The sequence below is a fragment of the Macaca fascicularis genome, chromosome 19 (assembly GCF_037993035.2).
Source record: "Macaca fascicularis isolate 582-1 chromosome 19, T2T-MFA8v1.1".
In the NCBI taxonomy this organism is placed as follows: Eukaryota; Metazoa; Chordata; class Mammalia; order Primates; family Cercopithecidae; genus Macaca; species Macaca fascicularis.
The window spans coordinates 4,220,861-4,242,400 of record NC_088393.1 but is presented as its reverse complement, the minus strand read 5'-3'; the positions used below and the strand labels follow the sequence as shown (position 1 = coordinate 4,242,400).

The 21,540-nt window shown below is 58.6% G+C and overlaps 1 protein-coding gene and 1 non-coding gene across 5 annotated transcripts in view; one reads left to right on the top strand and one right to left on the bottom strand.

The window, feature by feature from the left end:
• Positions 1–19,371, bottom strand: part of FZR1 (fizzy and cell division cycle 20 related 1) — a 29,413-nt gene extending 10,042 nt beyond the window's left edge. For 2 of the 4 annotated variants that reach the window (XM_065534593.2, XM_074025329.1), the window contains exons 1-3: positions 19,154–19,371; positions 17,296–17,410; positions 2,779–2,881 (exon numbers count right to left, since the gene is read on the bottom strand). In XM_065534593.2, coding sequence (XP_065390665.1) covers positions 2,779–2,847 — 69 coding nt within the window. In that variant the 5' untranslated portion in view covers positions 2,848–2,881; positions 17,296–17,410; positions 19,154–19,371. The remainder of the gene's footprint in view (positions 1–2,778; positions 2,882–17,295; positions 17,411–19,153) is intronic. The other 2 variants (XM_005587507.5, XM_005587506.5) reach the window with 1 other exon arrangement.
• Positions 4,579–4,647, top strand: LOC123570425 (small nucleolar RNA SNORD38). The gene has a single exon (XR_006694604.1). It is a non-coding gene; the product is annotated as a small nucleolar RNA SNORD38 (small nucleolar RNA).
• Positions 19,372–21,540: the final 2,169 nt, after the last annotated feature.

Genomic DNA, 21,540 nt, shown 5'->3' with positions numbered 1-21,540 from the left:
ACCCCATCTGACTGTCCCCGTGCCATCACCCACAACACCCGTCTAACCCTCCAACCCCATCTGTCCCCGTGCCATCACCCACAACACCCGTCTAACCCTTCAACCCCATCTGACTGTCCCCGTGCCATCACCCCAACACCCAACCCTCCAACCCCATCTGACTGTCCCCGTGCCACACACAATACCCGTCTAACCCTCCAACCACATCTGAGTGTCCCTGTGCCACACAACACCCATCTAACCCTCCAACCCCATCTGACTGTCCCCGTGCCATCACCCACAACACCCGTCTAACCCTCCAACCCCATCTGACTGTCCCTGCGCCACCCACAACACCCATCTAACCCTCCAACCCCATCTGACTGTCCCCGTGCCATCACCCACAACACCCGTCTAACCCTTCAACCCCATCTGACTGTCCCCGTGCCATCACCCACAACACCCGTCTAACCCTCTAACCCCATCTGACTGTCCCCGTGCCATCCACGACACCCGTCTAAACCTCTAACCCCATCTGACTGTCCCCGTGCCATCACCCACAACACCCGTCTAACCCTCCAACCCCATCTGACTGTCCCCGTGCCATCACCCACAACACCCGTCTAACCCTCCAACCCCATCTGACTGCCCCCGTGCCATCCACAACACCCGTCTAACCCTCTAACCCCATCTGACTGTCCCCGTGCCATCCACAACACCCGTCTAACCCTCTAACCCCATCTGACTGTCCCCGTGCCATCCACAACACCCGTCTAACCCTCTAACCCCATCTGACTGTCCCCGCGACATCCTTTTTCTGTGAGGAGTCTGTTATGAGCTGACCAGTGTCCCAAAGAGGACAGTGTGAAATCCTGAGCCCTGCTACCTGGGAATGGGACTCTGTGTGGACACGACTTTCTTGCAGAGGTGATTACACCCAAGAGAAAGCCATTAGGATGGGCCTGATTTGAGGACAAGCGTCCTCAGAGAAAGAAGGAAACACGGACACAAAGACACAGGGAGACGGTTCCAGGTCGGACGCAGGGGCCAGAGCGATGTGGCACAGCCACGGATAGCAGGAGCCCCCAGAAGCTGGGAGAGGTGGGAAAGGTCCTCCCCTGGAGCCTTGAGAGGAAATGTGGCCCTGCCCACACCATGACCCCCGACTCCCGCTCCGCAGGACTGGGAGAGGTTCTGCGAGTGCTGTGTAGGCCCCGTCTGCGGCCTCTCTGGTGGAGCCCCAGGAAACACAGGCTTATGTAGGATAAAGTTCCGTCTGTTGTCACATCTCCCTGCCCCCAGCCTGTGATGCTGTCATGGCCCTGACACTTTGAAGGGTTCCAGGGCTGTCTCTCCACAGCCTGGTACTCCGTCTGGGTCGGAAGGTGGTTCTGTGTCATAAAGTCCAGGCTGTGCTGGGTGACTGCAGGGCGGGCCGGGTGTGTGGGGAGCTCTCCCACACTGCAAATGCCCGCTCCTCACCCATCTCCCATTCACACCCTGGCCTGGCTGCATCCGTGAAACTTGAAGTGCACTGGGTGGAGGGTGCTGGGTCCTCGCACTGAGCCCCACCCTCCCATGCACTGCTGGGCCTGCAGGCACACAGGGCGCTCAGGCTCCCGCTGTGCTCCGGGCAGCCCCGAGAACGCTCTGGAGGTCAAGGGCCAGCACTAGGGCTGCTCGGCGCTGTGGTGCCCAGACCCTGTCTGTGCACACAGATACCCGTGTATTCAGACCCTGTCTGTGCACACAGATACCCGTGTATTCGTGCCTCTCTCTCTGAAATCCCTGAGGTTGCAAAGACCCCTCTAATTCTGTGCCACTTTTTTTCTGCAGTGGCCCTGTCCCTTCACCAACGGGGACCCTGCCACACCACGCAGGATCCCGGATCCGCCTCCCTGACTCTGCCCTGCGGGGACCACGCTGCACGGGGCGAAGGCGGCTGTGGTGGGCTCCCGCAGGTCCTGGGACCCAGGCTTTGGGGTCTGAAGCTGAACTAAGCCTTGAAGGTGAGCCTGCCCCAGGCCCACCCAATGCCTGGGCACAGAGGGTGCCGGTGCTGAGGGAGCCGCAACAGGGCAGCCCCTCCCCAGAGGCCCATGCCCCTCAGACCCATCTGTGCAGGTCAGCAGCCCATGGGGGAGGGACTCGGGACGACGGCAACTTAGTCTTTGAGAATGATGGCTCAGGCGTCTGTCACGGGGAGGGGCTGGTGGCCGTCCAGGCTAAGCCTCGTGCTATTCTGACCCAGGCTTCGTGTTGTATAGACGGCAACGGCAATCTGGCCCCTCAGCCCCCGGCAAGAGTCGTGTGGGGAGGCAGATGAGGGATGTGGCTGTCATACAGCAGGCGCCAGCCCTGAGTGCCAGCCCTGAGACCCTGTGTGGCCAGTGGAGTGCCCGGAGCGCAGGGCAAGACAAACATAGCTGGGCTGGGGAGGAGGGATGGAGCACAAGGAAGGACAAAGCCAGGTCCCCCAAATCCCACAGGGTTCCAGATGCACCTGGGGCTAGGAGACAGGAACAGGTGTCCCCAAAGGCTCTGCAGGCCACCCCAGCTCCACTACTCCGGGCCTTTAGCCTCCTCGTCCATCTAAGCCCCGCTGGGCTCTGACTACGGCCCTGGGGGTGGCAGCAACCCCGACAGCCCAGGAGGCGGAGGCCCCGTGTGACCTGAGGGACTGGGACCTGAATGGTTCGTGGGGCTCTAGCAACAGCGGGAGCGCCCGAGGCTGCTGGCCAGGGCAGAGGCAGCTGGGGGAGGGGGAGCCACAGTGGTGGGCGGGGAAGGGGCACTCACGCGTGGCATCGTGTTCTCATTCTGGATGACGATCTGGCGGAGCAGGCGCCGCTCATAGTCCTGGTCCATGGCGAGGCAGGGCTCGGCCTGCGGCAAGGTTAGCCTGTGGAGGGAAGGGCAGAAGTCAGTGGGGCAGGGCCAGTCGCCCGGGGACCACGGGCTCACCTGCACCTCCAGGCCCTGGGAGCCAGAGTGACTGTGGGCTCCTCCTGCCTCCTCTGTGGGGACCTCCTGCCAGCCCCAGCCTCATTCTGGGTGAGGCTCCCCTAACCCTGGTCTCAGTTGCTGCTGAGAGACCCTCCCAGCCAGTACATCCCACACCCTGTCCTCCTGCCCGGGAAAGGGGCTTTCTGCCCTGGAGGCCCCGGTAGGGAGGCGGGGGCTCGGAAGAATCCTGGAGGCCCCGGTAGGGAGGCGGGGGCTCGGAAGAATCCTGGAGGTCCCGGCAAGGACTCTTCCCTGAGCGTGGGCAGCCTCCATGTCTCGAGGCGCCACGGGGACCCACGTGCGTGTACGTGTGCAAGGGGGTTTGACAAACCACACCAGCTCTAAGGCAGTGTGCAAGAGCTGGCCATGCACAGACCCCGAGTCAGCCATGTGGGTCCAGGCCCAGGTAGACCAGGCCACGGCTCCGGGGACATCAGCCTCCTGTGGACAAGCCACATCCGCATTCACCTACAACCAAGGTAACATCCAGGGGCCCACGCAGAGCCCACAAGGGACCAGGCTCAGCCAAACCAGGAAGGCCCCTCTAAGAGGGCGGCGTTTATGTTGAGGCGTGAAGAAAAGTGGCAGTGAGGAGACCAGCAAAGAACGTTTCAGAGAGAGATGCACAGCCCGAGGCAGGAAGGGGGTTTGCACAAGAACAAAGTGAAGGTCCGTGTAGGCAGTGGCGATAGAAGGTAGCCTAGAAACAACGCTCTTTCCACCAGGGCCAGCAAACCACAGCCCGAGGCCACGTGCAGGCTGCTGGTCTGTAAATACAGTGGTTCTTTTTATAGACAGGGTCTCCATCTGTTGCCCAGGGGGCACAATCACGGATCACTGCAGCCTCCACCTCCTGGGCTCAAGTGTGGTGGTACGCACCTGTGGTCCCAGCTACTTGGGAGGCTGAGGCTGGAGGATCGCCTGAGGCTGGGAATTTCAGACTGCAGTAAGCTATGATCATGCCACTGCACTCCAGCCTGGGTGACAGAGCAAGACTCTGTCTCAAAAAAAAAAAAAAAAAAAAAAAAAAGAAAAGTGAAAAAATTTACCGAAAGTTTACCATCTTGACCACGTTTAAGTGTGCAGTTCCGGCCGGGCGCGGCGGCTCACGTCTGTAATCCCAACAGTTCGGGAGGCCGAGGCGAGTGGATCACGAGGTCAGGAATTTGAGACCAGCCTGGCCAACGTTGTGAAACCCCGTCTCTACTAAAAATACAAAAATTAGCCGGGTATGATGGCGCATGCCTTTAATCCCAGCTACTCGGGAGGCTGAGGCAGGAGGATCGCTTGAACCCGGGAGGAGGAGCTTGCAGTGAGCCGAGACTGTGCCACTGCACTCCTGCCTGGGTGACAGAGCAGGCTTGCATCTCAAAAAAACAAAAACAAAAACAAAAAAAAACAAAAAAAGGACAGTTCAGTGGCATTAATCACATTCCCGTGGTTGTGCAGCCACCACCACCGTCATCCCTAGAACTTTCTCATCTTCCTAAACTGAAACTCTTTCCCCGTGGAACACTCACTCCCCATCCCTCTCCCCAGTCCCTAGTGACTTCTTTGGCAGGTAAGTTCCTCAACCATTAAACACAGAGACTCTGTCAGTGATGAAAGCTGTGTCCCATTCTGCTACTGACGTTAAATGATAATAAAGTTGTGTCTAAGGAAGAGAAACCCACAGTTACCATGGGACCCAGCACTTCCTGGATACATACCCAGGAGAACGGGGAAGGCACAGGAACTGGTACACAAATGCTCACAGACGCACAATTCGTAACAGCCAAAATACAGCAAAATCCTACATACGCATCAACAAGTGAGGGACGAACCAGCGCGGCCCTCCACATGCCGGAACACAACCCAGCCATGAAAGGAGCAAGGCTCTGACCCAGGCCACAGCGTGGACACGCCCTGGGGACGCTGCACCCTTTTAGAGACACCAGACACAAAAGACCTGGGAGGGCCCTGGAGGAGGCCGACTCACAGAGACCAGGAGGGCCGAGGCGACACCTGCTTTTTTAGGAAACAGACACCGGAGGCAGGCACTAGCTTGCGTCACTAGGTAGGGACAGATCCATGCGGGTTTGGTGCTGCTCCTGTCATCCTGAGCACCACTCTGTCCTGAGATACTGAGGTGGTCGGCCTGATTGCCACCTCCACAGCCCCAGGAGGCCTCTGACGAGCTCCCGGCCTGGGGCTGGAGATAGGATCAACCGCAGGGCTGTTTCTTCTGCAAGAGCCCGCAGGCAGCGTTGCCTGGGCCTGCAGTCACGGGACACATGGGGTCCCTGGCTCGGCCACATGGGGCCAGTCAGGCTCTGAGGGACAGGAGCGTGCAGCCCACAGCCCTGTGTTAGTGGGTTTTCATGGCTTATCTCATGTCCCCTCTGCAAGGCCTCATGGACGGGGTGCCAGCGCCCGCCGCCTGTGCAGATGAGGACAGGAAGGCAGAGTGCAGAGCAGCAATGCCCACGGCCACACAGAAAGCTCAGGGCTCTCTACGTGGCTCAGCCCAACGCACGGGGTGGTCCACGCGGCTACAGAGCAGTGGCCAGCAGCTCTCCCTCCTTCCAGCCTGCCCCCACGCCCCCACCGGCGCCAGATCACGTCACCAGCCTCCTCCCCACCCCCTTCTCCCTCACCCAGACTGGCCTCTCCCAACCCACATTCCCCACTGGTTCTCCACAGGGCACAGCCGCCTCCCGCAGCCCCAAAGGCCCACGTGTCCCCACCACACCCGACCACTCCTGGGCCAGCACTGGCCATTCCAGGACGAGGAGAGGCCTAAGCATCTGTCCCCAGTGAAGACAGCCTCTGGGGGACAATTTCCCGAGCCTGGAGACAGAGGGGCTATAGAGACCTGAGCCCCAGGAGAGCGGTGGGTGTGGGACCCCGGAACTGACTCACATATGAACAGGGAATCTACGCAGATCCTGAGCCCCAGTGGGTGTGGGCGCCCCAGGACCGATTCGCAGATGAAGGGGGATCTACACAGATCCTCCAGCACTTACAGAAAGGAAACCGCGGAGCAGAGGCCACTTTCAAAGGCAGTACTGTGCCATGAAAACCCCACTCTGGGGCAGGGGCTCGTGGGGGGGGTCTCCGTCGGAAGCGCAGTGCTACGTCCAGGCCGTGCAGAGGTGGTGCGTGCAGCCACAGAGGACTTCAGTCGTGGCCGGGGAGGACAGCTGGAAACATCTGCTTCACAGGCAGCAGCGCCCAGACAGTAGCCTGCACCCCTTGGCACACCAAAAACCAGGCAGGACCTGAACACTGAGCCTCAGTGCGGGGGTGAGAGCTGCTGCTGCTCAGACTCCAGGAATCCCAGAGCCAAGAGGCGAGGAACTTGTTCAAGTCTAGCAAATCCGAGGCCAGAGAGAGGCCAGCCCTCCATCCTCCTCGGGGTAGATCAGCCACCACCATCGGCTCCATGCAGGTCGCCCAGCACTGACGGCTTCACAGGCCCCATGCAGCCAGCAGGCGACTCACCGCGTAGACCCGGCTGCCGCAGGGCAGACACGATCCGGACTGCCCAGGGGCGTAGGGTCCTGACCCCAGGACCTGTGCTTAGGCCACCTTGCAGAGCAGCAGGGACTCTGCAGGTGCGACTGAACGTTTCAGAGGGTGGCAGGTGTGGACGGGGCTTCCCGAGACACTTATGCTCCCCACGGTCCTGGAGGCCCTCTCTCTGCCCAGCCCCGTAAAGGGTGCCCTGCCTTCTCTCTTTCCTCTCTGTGCCCCCAGGCCCCTGACTTCTGACAGCCCCATACTGTGTTGGATGTGGTGGGGAGGGTCATTCATTGACCAACACACACGAACGGAGCCCTCCCAACAAGAGGGCCACAGACCTACCCACCCACTGGAGCGAGCTCCCTGCGGGAGGAGGCGGTGGGAGAAAACCAAGCTGGTGGAGAAGCATCCTAGGCAGAGGCATGTGCTGCCAGGAAACACTTTCTTTAATGGAGACAGGGTCTCTTGCTCTGTCGCCCAGGCTGGAGCGCAGTAGTTTGATCATAGCTCACTGCAGCCTCCACCTCCTGGGCTCCAGCTATCCTCCTCCCTCAGCCTCCTGAGTAGCTAGGATCACAGACATGCACCACCATGCCTGCTAAAGGAAGGACATTTGTAAAAGTGGCCCCCAACAACCAGCTGCCAAAGGAAAAGGAAGATCGACGACAGCACCAGCAGACTCCAAACCCCAGCACAGGACAGTCTCCCCAAGACCTGGCACCTCGCAGAGGGACCCATGGGCGCGGGAGCGCGGGTATAAGTGGAACAGCTCCAGGACTGCATTCCATGCCAGCACCGCCCCTGCTCCAGATCTGACTTTGGGGGTGAGGCCCAGCCCTTCCCTTGTCCTGGTGGGAACCTCTCCAGCTTCTGTACCTTCAGCACTCTTGGCCAGGCCTTCTCCAAGAATGCAAAAACTTCACAATGCAAATCTTATTCATTAAAGAACTTAGCTGCCAGGCACGGCAGGAGGATACCAGGAGTTCGAGATCAGCCAACATGGCAAGACCCCGTTTCTACACAAAGTACAGACAGAGGCACTGTTGGGGGCTGAGGCGGGCGGATCACCTGAGCTCAGGAGTTCGAGACCAGCCTGGCCAACATAGTGAAACCTCATCTCTACTAAAAAAACAAAAATTAGCTGGGCATGGTGGCACATGCTTGTAATCCCAGCTACTCGGGAGGCTGAGGCAGGTGAATCGCTTGAACCTGGAAGGCTGAGGTTGCAGTGAGCAGAGATCGCGCCACTGCACTCCAGCCTGGGTAACAGAGTGAGACTGTGTCTCAAAAAAAAAACCAAAAAACAAAAAACCAAACAGCTAGCTGGGTGTGGTGGCGCACATCTGTAGTCCCAGGACTCAGGAGGCTGATGTGGAGGCTACAGTGAGCCGAGACTGCGCCACCGCACTCCAGCCTGGGCAACAGTGCAAGACACTGTCTCAGGAAAAAAAAAAAAAAAGAAGAACTTAAAGAGTTTAGTTACAAATCACAGCGTTTCAGATGACGCTTTTTTGTTTATCTTGTTTCACAGAGACCTTAGCGATGCAATTCATTTCCACAGACCTAAGTGTGAGTCCTTTAGGTAAACACTGCACAAACAGGAGCGCCTTGGAATTTTTATCTTTTTAAAATTTTTATTCATTTATTTTTTTGAGACAGTGTCTCACTCTTTTTGCCCAGGCTGGAATGCAGTGGTGCAATCTCGGCGCACTGCAACCTCTGCCTCCCCGGTTCAAGCAATTCTCCTGCCTCAGTTTCTCAAGTAGCTGGGATTACAGGCATGCGCCGCCACACCTGGCTATTTTTTTATATTTTTAGTAGACGGGGGTTTCACCATGTTTTCCAGGTTGGTCTCGAACTCCTGACCTCAGGTGATCCACCCGCCTCGGCCTCTCAAAGTGCTAGGATTACAGGCGTGAGCCACAGGGCCCGGCCAGAATTTTTATTTTTGAGATCAGGTCTCATTCTGTTGCCCAGGCTGGAGAGCAGTGGTGCAATTATGGCTCACTGCAGCCTTTGCCTCCTAGGCTCAGGTGATCCTCCCGCCTCAGCCTCTGGAGGAGCTGGGACCACAGGCGTACTCCACCAGACCCAGCCACTTTTTGTATTTTTTGTAGAGACGGAGCCTTCCCATGTTGCCCAGGCTGGTCCTGAACTTCTGGGCTCAAGCAATCTGCCCACCTCGGCCTCCCAGAGAGCTGGGGTTACAGGTGTGAGCCACCGCACCTGGCCAGCATTTTTCCAGAATGAGAGAATGTAAACAAATGTGACCAGCAGCAGCGGCGGTAACTGCGTGCACTGAGGCACGTGCTGGCAGAGTCTGGTTGCGATTGGCTAAATATCATCCCCCACTTCCCCAGAACACTGATGCTGCCCTGAAGTCAGCACTGAAAGCAAGTACACACAGCACCAGCTGCAGCTGCACACGGCCCCTGGCACACATCGCTGCCCAGCAGCACACGGCTGCACCTCATGAGCCCTCCTGGGCAACACAGATGCTGTGAACCAGTGGCCCAGATGTTGGCAGGCGGGCGGCAGCCGTCACAGTGTACTGGCCACACAACTCATTCACGCTGCCAAGGCTGGTGGGCAAAACCACAGGGCCCAGGCCTGCCCAGCAGCCTGAGACCCAGCTCCTGTCTGTCCCTGTAGTGAGGGCAGGGGCGCACACGGCGGGAGTGCAAACTGTCGTCCCACCTCCGACATCTAGAGGGTCCTGGGTCCCGGGCCTGGGGCCTCCCAGGGCACCTCACCTGGACACTTGCCCGGTGCTGCCAGCGGCCCTCAGCTCAGCTCTGGGACCCCCAGCGACCCCTCCAAGCCCCTCGCTCAGCCGCGCTGCAGGAAGAACAAAATCCAGGAGCCATAAGAAACATGGCTGTGGAATTCAACACCGGGAAGATTGGGAGTCCGCAGGGCAGACACGCCACCAACACAGTTAAAAAAGAGATGACAAACTGGGGGAGGCATCGGCCACCCACAGGAGAGCCCAAAGAAGCAAAGGACACCAACAAACCGCACTGGGAAAGGACCAGTCCTCCCTCGCAGTTGGGAGCTGCCAGTCCAACCGAGGACACCACCCTCCCGCCTGTCAGACGGGGGAGGCTGCAGGCTGGGGGACTCGGCCTCGCCAGCCCAGGCGTGGGGAGAGACAGCCACACGCGCTCATGGTTGGCAGAAGCCGAAAACTGCTACGGCTTCAAAGGAAGGCAATTTGGCAATTGCTTCCAAAATTTAAAAAATGTACATTTTCTGTGGTGTGGTATTTCTACTTCTAAGAATTTATCCTTAGAAATTCCGCGTGCGTGTGCGCAGAGATGGAGTCACTGCAGCAGCCTGTCATAGTGGAAGGTGCAAAAGGCCACCGAATAGGGTGGAAGAGGCTGCAAGACCCACTGCACAGACAAACGGACCGTGCAGAGCACACTGCTCCCAGGAGGTTCGAAAAGCGGCTAGTCATGGGGTAGGTGGGGAGAGGAAGGAGAGGACGGGGATCAGGGAGGAAGGAAGCCTTATTTCTCCTGGCACCTCATTTTGTACTTCTTGAATTCTGAATCACATGAACTGTGAGCTATTCAAAAAAATAAACCAGCGGGCAGAGATGGGCCAGGCGGACTCCGGATGAGACCGGGTACCACCACGTTCTCACTCCTCTGCTGGACGCTCGGAAGGTTTCATTATAAAAGGTTGGAGAGAGAGAAATCAGGATCTTAAGTTGCTGTTAAGTAATTCCTGAGCACGGACAACGTGCGTGGCCGTGTGGAAAGGCTCAGACCGGATAGAGGGAGTTCAGCAGCAACCCGGACCCTCGCTGCCAATCAGCAGTGAATCGGTGAATGACACGTGCTCTACCAGGCCCTGCAGAGGTTCTCATCCCTGGCCCAGGGGTGCCTGGTGGGGACGCTGCTGTGGCTCTGCCTGTGTGGCCGACACCTGCAACTTGGTTGCCCTGGTCTGGGTGGTGGACTCGGGCCCTGGGCCACCGGGCTTCCTGCTGCCCCATCCCCTTGGCAGGGCACTGCCCTGTGGGTCCTACAAACCCAATGGGCCAACTCATAGGAAAGGTCCACCTTTCACCCCCTGGGCCCCAGAATGAAGAGCCAGGAGGCCCCCGCTGCCACTGCCCCGGGCAAGCCTTCAGTCTCCAAGCTTCTTCCTGTTCCCCTGGGAAATGGGCATGACCCGGTCACCTGACAACGCAGTGACAGGGCCCCTGTACAGAGGGAGACGCCCTGGGATAAACATGTGGGAACAAATGGAGTCGGCCCCTGCTCACACCAGACACTAGAATGAGCCTCCGATGGGGCAGACAGCACAAACCAGGGGGACCCCCAGCTCCTGAGATTCACCTTCTCTCTCCTGCCCACTTAGGATGTGGATTTCAATGTGTGCAGCCTCCTGGGACCTCAGCAGGGCAGAGGATCATGGGATGCAGAGTCTCTTGGGGGTCTGTGGAATCCCATAACCCAGGGGGTCTTAACCAGGGTGATTCTGCCCCCAGGGTATCGATATATGGTGATGTCTGGGGACATCTGTGGTTGGCATGACTGGGGGTGCCCCTGGTGTGGAGTGGGTGGAGGCCAGGGACGCTGCTCAACACCCTGTAGTGCCCAGGATGGTCGCACCCCAGAGAACGATCCGGATCCAATGTCCACAGGGTGCAGGGGCAGAGACCCTGCTCTAGGGCAAGACCAGGGAAGTGACTTGAATGAGTGAGACCTGAAGAGTGTGGCCAGGAACCCCCAGCCCCATCCCCACTGCACCAGTGGGGAGACGAGGAAAGGGAGCCGATAAGGCACTGTTTGTGGGGGCCAATGACGTGGCACGATTTGTCTCCAGGCTCGACTCTGCGGTGTCCCTGAGTGGGGACGCAAAGCATGAAGGGCTGTGTGTTGTGTAGACAGGGCCTGGGAACACCACTGGTGCAAGCCCCCAGGTCTCACCCGGTGCCGAGTCTTCCTCAGGAACACAGCTCTCCGCTCCTGGAGGCTCAGCCAAGCTCCTACTCCTGCAAGGCTTTGCTTGGCTGGAAAAACTGGTCCCCACTGTTGTCATAATTTTTTTCAGGTTCTTTAACGGACAAAAGGAATTGAAACATCCCCTGGCCGGGCGCGGTGGCTCACGCCTGTAATCCCAGCACTTTGGGAGGCCGAGGCGGGCGGATCACAAGGTCAGGAGATCGAGACCACGGTGAAAACCCGTCTCTACTAAAAATACAAAAAATTAGCCGGGCGCGGTGGCGGGCGCCTGTAGTCCCAGCTACTCAGGAGGCTGAGGCAGGAGAATGGCGTAAACCCAGGAGGCGGAGCTTGCAGTGAGCCGAGATCGCGCCACTGCACTCCAGCCTGGGCGACAGAGCGAGACTCCGTCTCAAAAAACAAAAAACAAAACAAAACAAAAAGAAACATCCCAATGACGGATCTTTTATGACTCAACGTGTTGAGGCTGACTATGGTCTGGACAGGCCACCTGTGATAAACACCAGGGCGCCCCCCACCCCGGCCCTGCGGACACCGGGGCAGACCGCCCTGGGTAAGGTAACTCCAGCCTGCGGATGGGTGGCACCTGCTACCCACAGGGGACATGGAGCAGGTAAGGGAGGAGGGAACACCGACCAGAGCCTCATGGGTGCCGCCATGTCGCGTGCGGGCTCCTGGCCCAGGGGCAGAGCATTGGAACACACATGGGGCTAGGACAGAGGCGAACCATGCCTGTGCCCACCGGGCGCTGGAAGCACTCAGTATGCCTGAATGTCCTCGGACAGCAGGTGGGCAGATGCCACTGCATCTCGGGGACGGCGACAGCACCCTCTGCTCAAGGTCCCTGTGCAGTTGGTGAGGGGAGAGCTGGGACGTGAACCCAGCCAGTCTGGGTCTGGCTCTGTGCCCACTCCCTGACCCTTGCCCCAGGAGGCGAGGTGTCCCCGACTCAGCACTCGGCCCGGCCCTGCCCACAGGGAAGCTGCAAGGCACTGCTTCCTGCTGGAGTCTCCGCAGAGGGGTTCCGGCAGGAGACGTCTAACTAAGGATCACTGGATGGCGGTGACAGAGCCGGGGGACGGGCCGGCTCACAGCCCCTCGCAGGTCCCAACCCCTGCAAAGTTGCAAAATGCTCCTGCCTGAGAGGTCCCAGGTGCCCCCAAACCACCTGTGAGGCCCTGGCCCAGCTGCCTCTCAGGGAGCCCTCTCCTCGTGTGAGAGACAAGGGACTCTGCTGGGTGCCTGTGCGTGATGTCCAGCCATCCTCTGCATCACGGGTGGGGGGGTGGCCCAGCTATCCGCTCTCTGCTTTCACTGGATCTGGGAGTTTCTGGGGGACTTTGCCTCCTGCCCTGCACCCAGGAGTGTCCTTCATGAAACATGGCTTCACAAGCATCACTCATCCCACTGATCTCATTCCCAGCGGCTCCTCAGAAGAGGACTCCAGATGGCTCTCTCGGGTCCCATTTGGATGCCCTCAGTGTCATGATGCAATTAAGGGGGCAGCCGTGCCAGCCACATAGATGGCCTTGTCAGAACATGTGAGCCCCCCACCAGCACCACACCACCCAGCACACGAGGCCCTCAGCCTTGCAGCTCCAGGGGCCCAAGGCAGGTGAAGCACCCAGATACCCTTATCGCCAGCCCTCCCTGTGTCCTCCCACGGAAGTAAACCAAGTCCCGTGAAAAGGTTCTAGCAGGGTCCATCAGAAAGAGTGTGGGCTTTCGACGGGACCAGCCCAGGCTTTGAGTCCCTGGTTCAACCCTTCCTGGCCACGAAGCTTTGGGCAGCTTCACCTCTTGGGAGGTCAGTCTCCTCATCAGTCATACAGGGATAGCGCTGTGCACCCAGGAAGCTGTGAACTCAGGCACGACGTCTACAGGGCGGCAGGCATCCAGCCTGATCCAGAGAAGGTGCTTAGTGAGAGCTGGCTGGACCCAGGACTCCCAGCTGCTGGCTGGGCCCGGGACTCATGACAGGTGCACGAAGGTCCCCAGACTGCTCCCTGCTCCTTCATCCTTGGGCATAGGGGTGCCTTGGCAGCCAGGATGCTGCCCCAGTGACCTCCTGGCCACAGACCACAACACTTATCTCCTCCCATGCTGCCCCGGTCAGTCCCAGAGAAGAGGAAGGACATCAGAGAAATGGGGCTTCTGGGGCAGGTGGCCGTGGTTGCAGGGGTAGACCGACACAGGGGAGAGGTGGACTCTGGACCAGAACCAGAGGCAGGGCCTAGCAGAGAGACCGCTGGGGCACAGAGATCTCTGCAGGGAGCAACCCCCACCTGCGGAAGAACAAGCTGAGCTGGCGGCCTCTGACCTCTACGTACACAAAGACACAGCCAGGAGTAGCCAGGGGAAAAGGGTGGGGCCCAGACCCTCGGCGAGGGACAGTGCGCCTTCCAGGGTCCCGTGTGAGCCACGGCGAGGCCCGTTACTGCTGGGGGCTGGTGCCTGGGCCCCGGGACCATACCCTGCGCGCATCATTCATTCATTTACTCACGCCGCCAGCTGCCAGCCGCCGCCTCCCCACCAACCAGCCATGTGCCATGTGGGTTCTAGGTGCCGACCCAGGCGCTGCAAAGCAGAGCCGAGCTGCTGTCCCCCTGGGTGTGCAGTCTATTTTTCTTTTCTTGTTTTTAAAACACAGAGACGAGGCTCAGGGTCTCCCTATATTGCCCAGGCTGATTTCGAACTCCTGGGCTCATCAAGCAATCCTCCTGCTGAGGCCTCCCACGTGCTGGGATTCCAGGTGTGAGCCTCTGCACCTGGCCGGCAGGCAGTCTAGAGTGAACAGCAGTCTAGAGTGGACGAGAAGCATCCCCAGGGTCTTCTCAGCCAGCAGCCCTCACCCTCTTCCCTGTGTGGGGGCGGCTCCCACATCCGGCCTACTCCAGTGAGAGCTGCTCTCCACACTTCCAAATGGTGCCTGCAGATGAAAGACCCGAGGTTTCCCATCTCCAGCCTCCTGGTACCACCGAGCACCCAGAGCCCTGTCTGACTTGGTGACACCTTCAGACCTAAAAGACACCCGGGTCTGCAGCAGCACAGAAGGCTGCAGTGCCCCATGCGAGGAGGAAGGCAGCGCGGCACCAAGCCTGCAGCCTCTCAGGATCGGATGGAGCCCCGTCAGGTTCCCGAGGCCTGCACATCTCTGCATCTCTGTCTGTGTCATGCAGCTTCCACCCACGGGTCCCAGGTGAGGTGAGGCGGCAGCAGGAAAAACCCAGTCCAGGGAGTTCAGGGCAGGGGTCCCAACCTCAGCACTGGGGACATCTGGGCCGGATCCCGGTCCATGGTGGGGAGTCCTGGGCTATGTGGGGCACTGGGCAGCATCCCTGGCCCCCACCCACTCCATGCCAGGAGCGCCCCCCAGTTGTGACAATGCACAGAGGTCCCAAGATGTTGCCCAGTGTCCTGTGGGGGCAGAGTCACCCAGGTGGGGAATGTATGGATGAGGGGGATCCTTAGGTGGAAGAGTTGTTCCCCAGGGCAAACAGACCAGCACTGGCCTCCCACACTCCTCAGCCCTCTGGTGAAAGCAGACAGATGCCCGCTGCCCACCCTCTCTCTGCTCCCATCATCCTTCCACCACTGACCCAGCGGCCTGCAAGCCTGGTGGGGATGAGAATACAGAGGTCCCCAGGCCAAATCTGATCTGGGAGAGAGGAAGACTCACAACAGAAAGGAACGTGTGCAAAACGGCACAGGAATCTGAACGGCCTGCCTGCCACTCTCCAGAACCCAGCAGTGAGGCCGGGCATGCTGGCTCTGCCGCTAATCCCAGAGCTTTGGGAGGCTGGGGCAGGAGGATCACTTGAGCCCAGGAATTCAAGACCAGCCTGAGCAACATGGTAAAACCCCGTCTCTACAAAAAATACAAACCTTAGCCAGGTATGGTGGCGCACCTGGAGTCCCAGCTACTCTGGAAACTGAGGTGGATGGATCACCTGAGCCTGGACGGTCGAGGCTGCAGTGAGTTGTGACTGCACCAATGCACTCCAGCCTGGGCAACAAAGTGAGACTCTATCTCAAAAGAAAAAAATCAGAACTGTGCAGCCATTTGGGAAGGCTGGGGTGGAGGGGACACGCTGGGGGCAGGAGGACAAGGTGGAAAGGTTGGAAGGCAGGTCTCTTGAGCTGGGCTCATGGGGGTGACACCATCAGACACGATCGGCTGGCGAGAGGAGGCACCAGCGCCTCAGTCACAGAGCAACAAGGACGGTCGCCACACAACCACCAGCGCCTGCCTCTTTGTGGCCGTTCGACTCACAACAGGCAGATACTGGAAACTGCACCGGTGTTCACTGAATACGGAGATGCACAAAACCCGGGCCTCCACACCACAGAACATGACTCCGCCACGAAAAAGAGCAGGGCTCTGTCTCAGGCCATGGCCTAGACACCTTGAGGACATCACGCTCAGTGAGAGAAGCCAGACACGAAAGGCCACACAATGTGGGATCCCATTTCTATGAAATGTCCGGGACAGGCCCAGCCACAGAGGCAGGGGAGACAGGTGGTGGCGGCGGATGGGGTCAAGGCCGGTTCCTTCCTGGGGTGATGAGAATGCTCTAGGATTGGACAGAGGGGATGGCGGCCCGAGCCTGTGAACATATAAAAACCAGGGAACTGCATGCTCTGAAGCAGTGAATCATGTGGCAGCAGCAATGTATCCGAATAAAGCTGCTACGAGCAAAAATTAAATAAAGAAAGTAAGAAGGGCCAGTGAAGAAGCCCGAAGGAAAAACCAGACGGAGTAGGAAGCCGAGAGAGCGGGGGTGTTCACTGTTGGGGTGGCGTGTCATTCGTGGTCAGTGGTGGCTGCGTGACTGAATGAGGCGCGGCCAGGAAGGCTGCCTGTGCGCCCCTCATCCCATCCATGAATGAGGACACTGAGGCAGAGGAAGGCAGTCACCTGCCAAGGCACACAGGGACCTGGGGCTGCTGGGGACATGAACATCCCTGGACGAGAACCTAAGTGGCCCAAGAAGGGGCTCTGTCTCTGTGCTGAGTGCAGTGGCTGGGGAGAAGAGTGACATGTGGGCAAGGCAGTGACAGGTGGAGTTGACAAGGAGGTCACTGGTGACCACAGGGAGGTGTTGGGGGCAGAGGAGAGATGAGGTCAAACATTCCCTTTCCTGCTGGCAGGTGCCCGGGTCCCTGTGGCAGCGCCAGCAGGGGATGCGCTGCTGGCAAGCACATGGCCCAGGGCACTGCACAGGCCGGGGGCGGAGCGGGCACCAGGCAGGCGCACTCGCTGCCCTCATGGGGCTCACAGTCCAGACACTAGGGACAGGCTGCTTTCTGTATTGGGGCCGTCCTGGGCACAGTGGGGCACTGAGCAGCACCCGTGGCTCAAACACAGCCAAGTGTCCCCTGGGGACAGAATCGGGCGGTGGAGAGCTTTGCTCCAGGAGAAAGGAGTGACAGGGCTGGGATCGGTGAGTTCCTAGAAGACCAAGCCCCTGGATCTTCACCTCTGCCAGGAGTTCCCGGGAGCAGCCCTTCACACCCTGACTTTCCATCCTCTCCCCTCTAAGTGACACCAAACAAAAGGTCCTCAGAACCAATTCCATTCTGGGCCTCCCAAACCCACAAGTTCTCAGTCTACAAAACCCCCTCACCAGAAGTCCCATTAAACAGTAGATGATTTGAAAATCAACATAAGGCCGAGTGCGGTGGCTCACACCTGTAATCATAGCACTTTGGGAGGCCGAAGCAGGAAGATGACCTGAGGTCAGAAGTTCGAGACCAGCCTGGCCAACATGGTGAAACCCTGTCTCTACTAAAAATATAAAAATTAGCCGGGCGTGATGGCACACACCTGTAATCCCAGCTACTCGGGAGGCTGAGGCAGGAGAATCACTTGAACCTGGGAGGCAGAGGTTGCAGTGAGCTGAGATCACGCCACTGCACTCCAACCTAGAGCAAAACTCCGTCTCAAAGAAAAAAAAAAAAAGAAAAAAGAAAAAAAAGTAAAAGAAAATCAACGTAGCCCCACCTTGAAACCAATTAGGCTTGTTTGTTTCTAGGAACTCGTCCTTCAAACCCCAAACCCCCACCTCCACCCCCACCACTGCCTGCAGCCAGGGCACAGGTTCTGACATTTGACCTGGGAAGCAGTCACAGGGGCAAATTGGCGGGCACCACCTTGCCAAGATACCCCTCTCCAGTAAAGTACCGGGCTTGACTTTGAGCAAATGTCTGCACCCTTAGCAAAACCCTCTGCAACCCAACTCCGCTCGCTGTGCAAGGCGCCGGGCAGCAGCCAGTGGCCAGCACACCTGCCTCCACTTGGGATTCCGAAGGAAGTAACAATCGGGTGTCGCCAAAACACACGGCGGCCCCTGACACAGAAGGAGGCCCACGCGGAATTCCGCAAGACAGGCGGTCCCAGATACATCCACTCCAGGGACCAAACCCAGGCGATGTCATCATCTTCTATCCCCACCCCCACGCCCAGAGAGCCCACCTGGCCTTCACTTCAAAGGCCCCACAGGCTGCCCTCACGCCGGGGGTGTGTGTTCTGGGTAGCTGATTTTCCCTTAGGTGAACCACCCTCCTTCAAAGCATATAGGTTGGGGTGGGGGCCTCACCACGGGGAGGCATGAGGTCATCGCCCGGTAGACTGGGGCAGGGCGGGGGAAGGAGGCGCCCTGAACCGAGGATGAGTTTGGGGTGGAGAAAACAGGGGAAAAAACAAAACAGGTTTAGGCTGAACATCTGCACATTGGGGGGTCTCAGGCCATGGGGTGGGGACGGGTCCGGACGGTGGAAGGGGGGCAGGAGGGAGTCACGGGTTTGAGTAGGGGTAAAATGGCTCTGCATGGGGGACGCACTCCATATTCTAGGGATCCGAGATGGCCAGGCTTGCGTTTGGAAGAAGACACCGGGCAGGACGGAGGTCCAGTTTGGAGGAGGGAGGACTTGTGCATAGCTAGCTCGTCTGAGGCTTTGGTGGGAGAGCTGGATTTGGGGGGAATGGGGGCTGGCAGGGGGCACGCTGGGAGGGTGGGGGAGAAGAAATCAGAGAGACGAGGTGAGACGGGGACACCCATGCACTCAACCCGTACCTGCGGGGACTCGTGGACACAAGTGACCCCAGACACAGGTTTCCGGGTGTCCCGGGCTGGGACTGCATTTTACTGGGGCGAGGGGCTGGCTGGGGCCTGGGCGAGCCATGGCACACAACAGGCTCAGCCATGGTGGGGGGCTTCATGTGGGCAGGACCCAAGCTGGGAGGGTCTGAACTGGAAAGTCCCGGGGATGACAGGCCAGGGAGAAATTACCCGGGTTAGGAGGCGGGGTCTGCTGTTCTAGGGGTGCGCAGTGGGGTCCCCTGGTTGGGAGCGCAGAGTTCAGCCTATTTTCAAAAGAATGGTGGACGCTGACTGCGGCTGCGGGGAGGTCACGACTTGCAGGTGGCTCGGGGTGGGGGTCACGGCAGGCCCCGACGTGGGGGGACGCTGGGATTTGGGTGTTAACTCGGGAGACGGGGATGCTGAGGTCACCCGGGCCTAGTTCGGCCTGGGAGGCGGCATTCGAGGGGACTGGGGGCTCCTGGACGGGCCTGAGCTGGGGTGGGGGTGGCAGCCTGCCCCGCCGTCTCGGTTTTGGGGGGTCGCAGTCGAGCTCCGCCGCTTAGGGCCCGGGGGGCGGGTCCCCGACCCCGGTCGCCTCACCTGGCTCGCTCCCGTCGCTCGCTGGCTCCCGCCGACCCCGCCTCTCCCGGCACCGCACAGCGCCCGCCTCCGGCCCCCGCAGCTCCCGCAAGCCCGGCCGCAGCTGCCGCTGACGGGCTCCCGGGCTCCGCGGTCCCTAATATGGCGGCGGTCGCTCCTCCGCTGCCTCCCGGCTCCCTCCCTCCGCCGCGCGCGCCCAGCCGGCCGCGCGCACCCCCACAACCCGGCCACGCCCCCACGCCGGCGCGCGGCGAATCGCGGCCACGCCCCCCGCCTGCCCCACACCTCGCCAGGCTCTGCCAACTCCGAGTGGCTGCGCCTGCGCGCGTTGTGCATCTCGGGAGGACGTGACGTCTCCCGCGATTCGAATCAATACAGGAAGCGCGGCTCCACGCGTTGCCCAGGGCAACCGCGACCGGAAGAGGACCGGCCAGGGGCTAGACGTTGCAGAAATGGCTCTGGTAGGTTGAGGGTGTGGTTCCCACTGGGGACAGTCGCGGAATGGGGCGCCACAGGGCAGACCCTTCCTAGGGCAGATTGAAGCCAGGCACACCACAGTGCGGCATTGACGTTGAGCCTAACGAGCGCAGATAGGACCCAACACCAGGTGCGTGTGCCGAACGTAGAAACGTCACTGCTGAGAGTCATTCATTTATTCAACAAGCATGCATTGCGCTCCTACTAAGTGCTGCTCCTCCAGGCCCCAGTGAGACAGCAGGAAACAAAACAGGTGTTTACGCCGGGTGTGGTGGCTCAGGCCTGTAATCCCAGCACTTTGGGAGGCCGAGGCGGGCGGATCACCTGAGGCGCGGAGTTCAAGACCAGCCTGGCCGACACAGTGAAAGCCCGTCTCTACTAAAAATAGAAAAATTAGCCGGGCGTGGTGGCGCATGCCTGTAATCCCAGCTACTCGGGAGGCTGAGGCAAGAGAATCCCTTGAACCCAGGAGGCGGAGGTTGCAGTGAGCCGAGATTGCACCACTGCACTCCAGCCAGGGCGAAAGAGCAAGACTATGTCTTGAAAAAAAAACCCAAAAAAACAAAAACAGGTTTCAAAAAAAATTCTGGGCCGGGCGCGGTGGCTCACGCCTGTAATCACAGCACTTTGGGAGGCGGAGGCAGGTGGATCACCTGAGGTCAGAAGTTCGAGACCAGCCTGGCCAACATAGTGAAACCCCGTCTCTACTAAAAATACAAAAAATTATCCGAGCATCGTGGCAGGTGCCTGTAATTCCAGCTACTCAGGAGTCTGAGGCAGAAGACTTGCTTGAACCGGGGAAGCAGAGGTTTCAATGAGCTGAGATCGCGCCATTGTACTCCAGCCTGGGCAACAGGGCAAGACTCCATCTCAAAAAAAAAAACAAGGTTAAACATAGAATTTCCACATGACAGAGCAGTAACACTCCTAGGTATCTACCTAAGAGAAATAAACATGTAACGTCCATGCAAAAACTCACACACCCATGTGCATAGCAGCTTTATTCTTAACAGCCACAAAGTACACACAACCCAAATGTGCATCAACAGATGAATGGAAAACGCTCCATTCATACAATGACACGGTATTTTGCAATATGAGACAATGAGGCTCTGACACAGGCTACAACTTGGATGAACCTCGAAAGCATTGTGCGCAGTGAAACAAGCCAGACACAACACAGTGAGTGATTCCATTGATATGAAATGTCCACATAAGCAAATTCATAGAGACAGGAAGTGGATTAGTGGTTGCCAGAGGCTGGAAGAGGGGGATCAGGAGTGACTGGAATGAACTTTATTTTGGGGGGGTTGATGGATATGTTCTAAAATTGATATGATGGCCATGCACCTGGCTCACACCTGTATTCCCAGCACTTTGGGAGGCCAAGGTGGGCAGATCACTTGAGGTCAGGAGTTCGAGATCAGCCTGGCCAATCTGGTGAAACCCCGTCTCTACTAAAAATACAAAAATGAGCCAGGTGTGGAGGTGGGCACCTGTAGTCCCAGCTACTCGGGAGGCTGAGGCAGGGGAATCACTTGAACCCGAGAAGTGGAGGTTGCAGTGAGCCCAGATCATGCCACCACACTCCAGTCTGGGCGTCACAGCAAGACTCCGTCTCAGAAAAAAAAAAAAAAAAAAAAAATTGATGTGATGATGGCTGCCTGACTCTGAATATACTAAACACCACTCAATTATCACATAACACGGATGAATTGTACAGTATGTAAACTATATCTCAATACAGCTGTTATTTAAAAAGTTTTTGCCGGGCACAGTGGCTCGCACCTATAATCCCAGTGCTTTGGGAGGCCGAGGCAGGTGGATCATGATGTCAAGAGATTGAGACCATCCTGGCCAACACGGTGAAACCCCGTCTCTACTAAAAATACAAAAATTAGCTGGGCGTG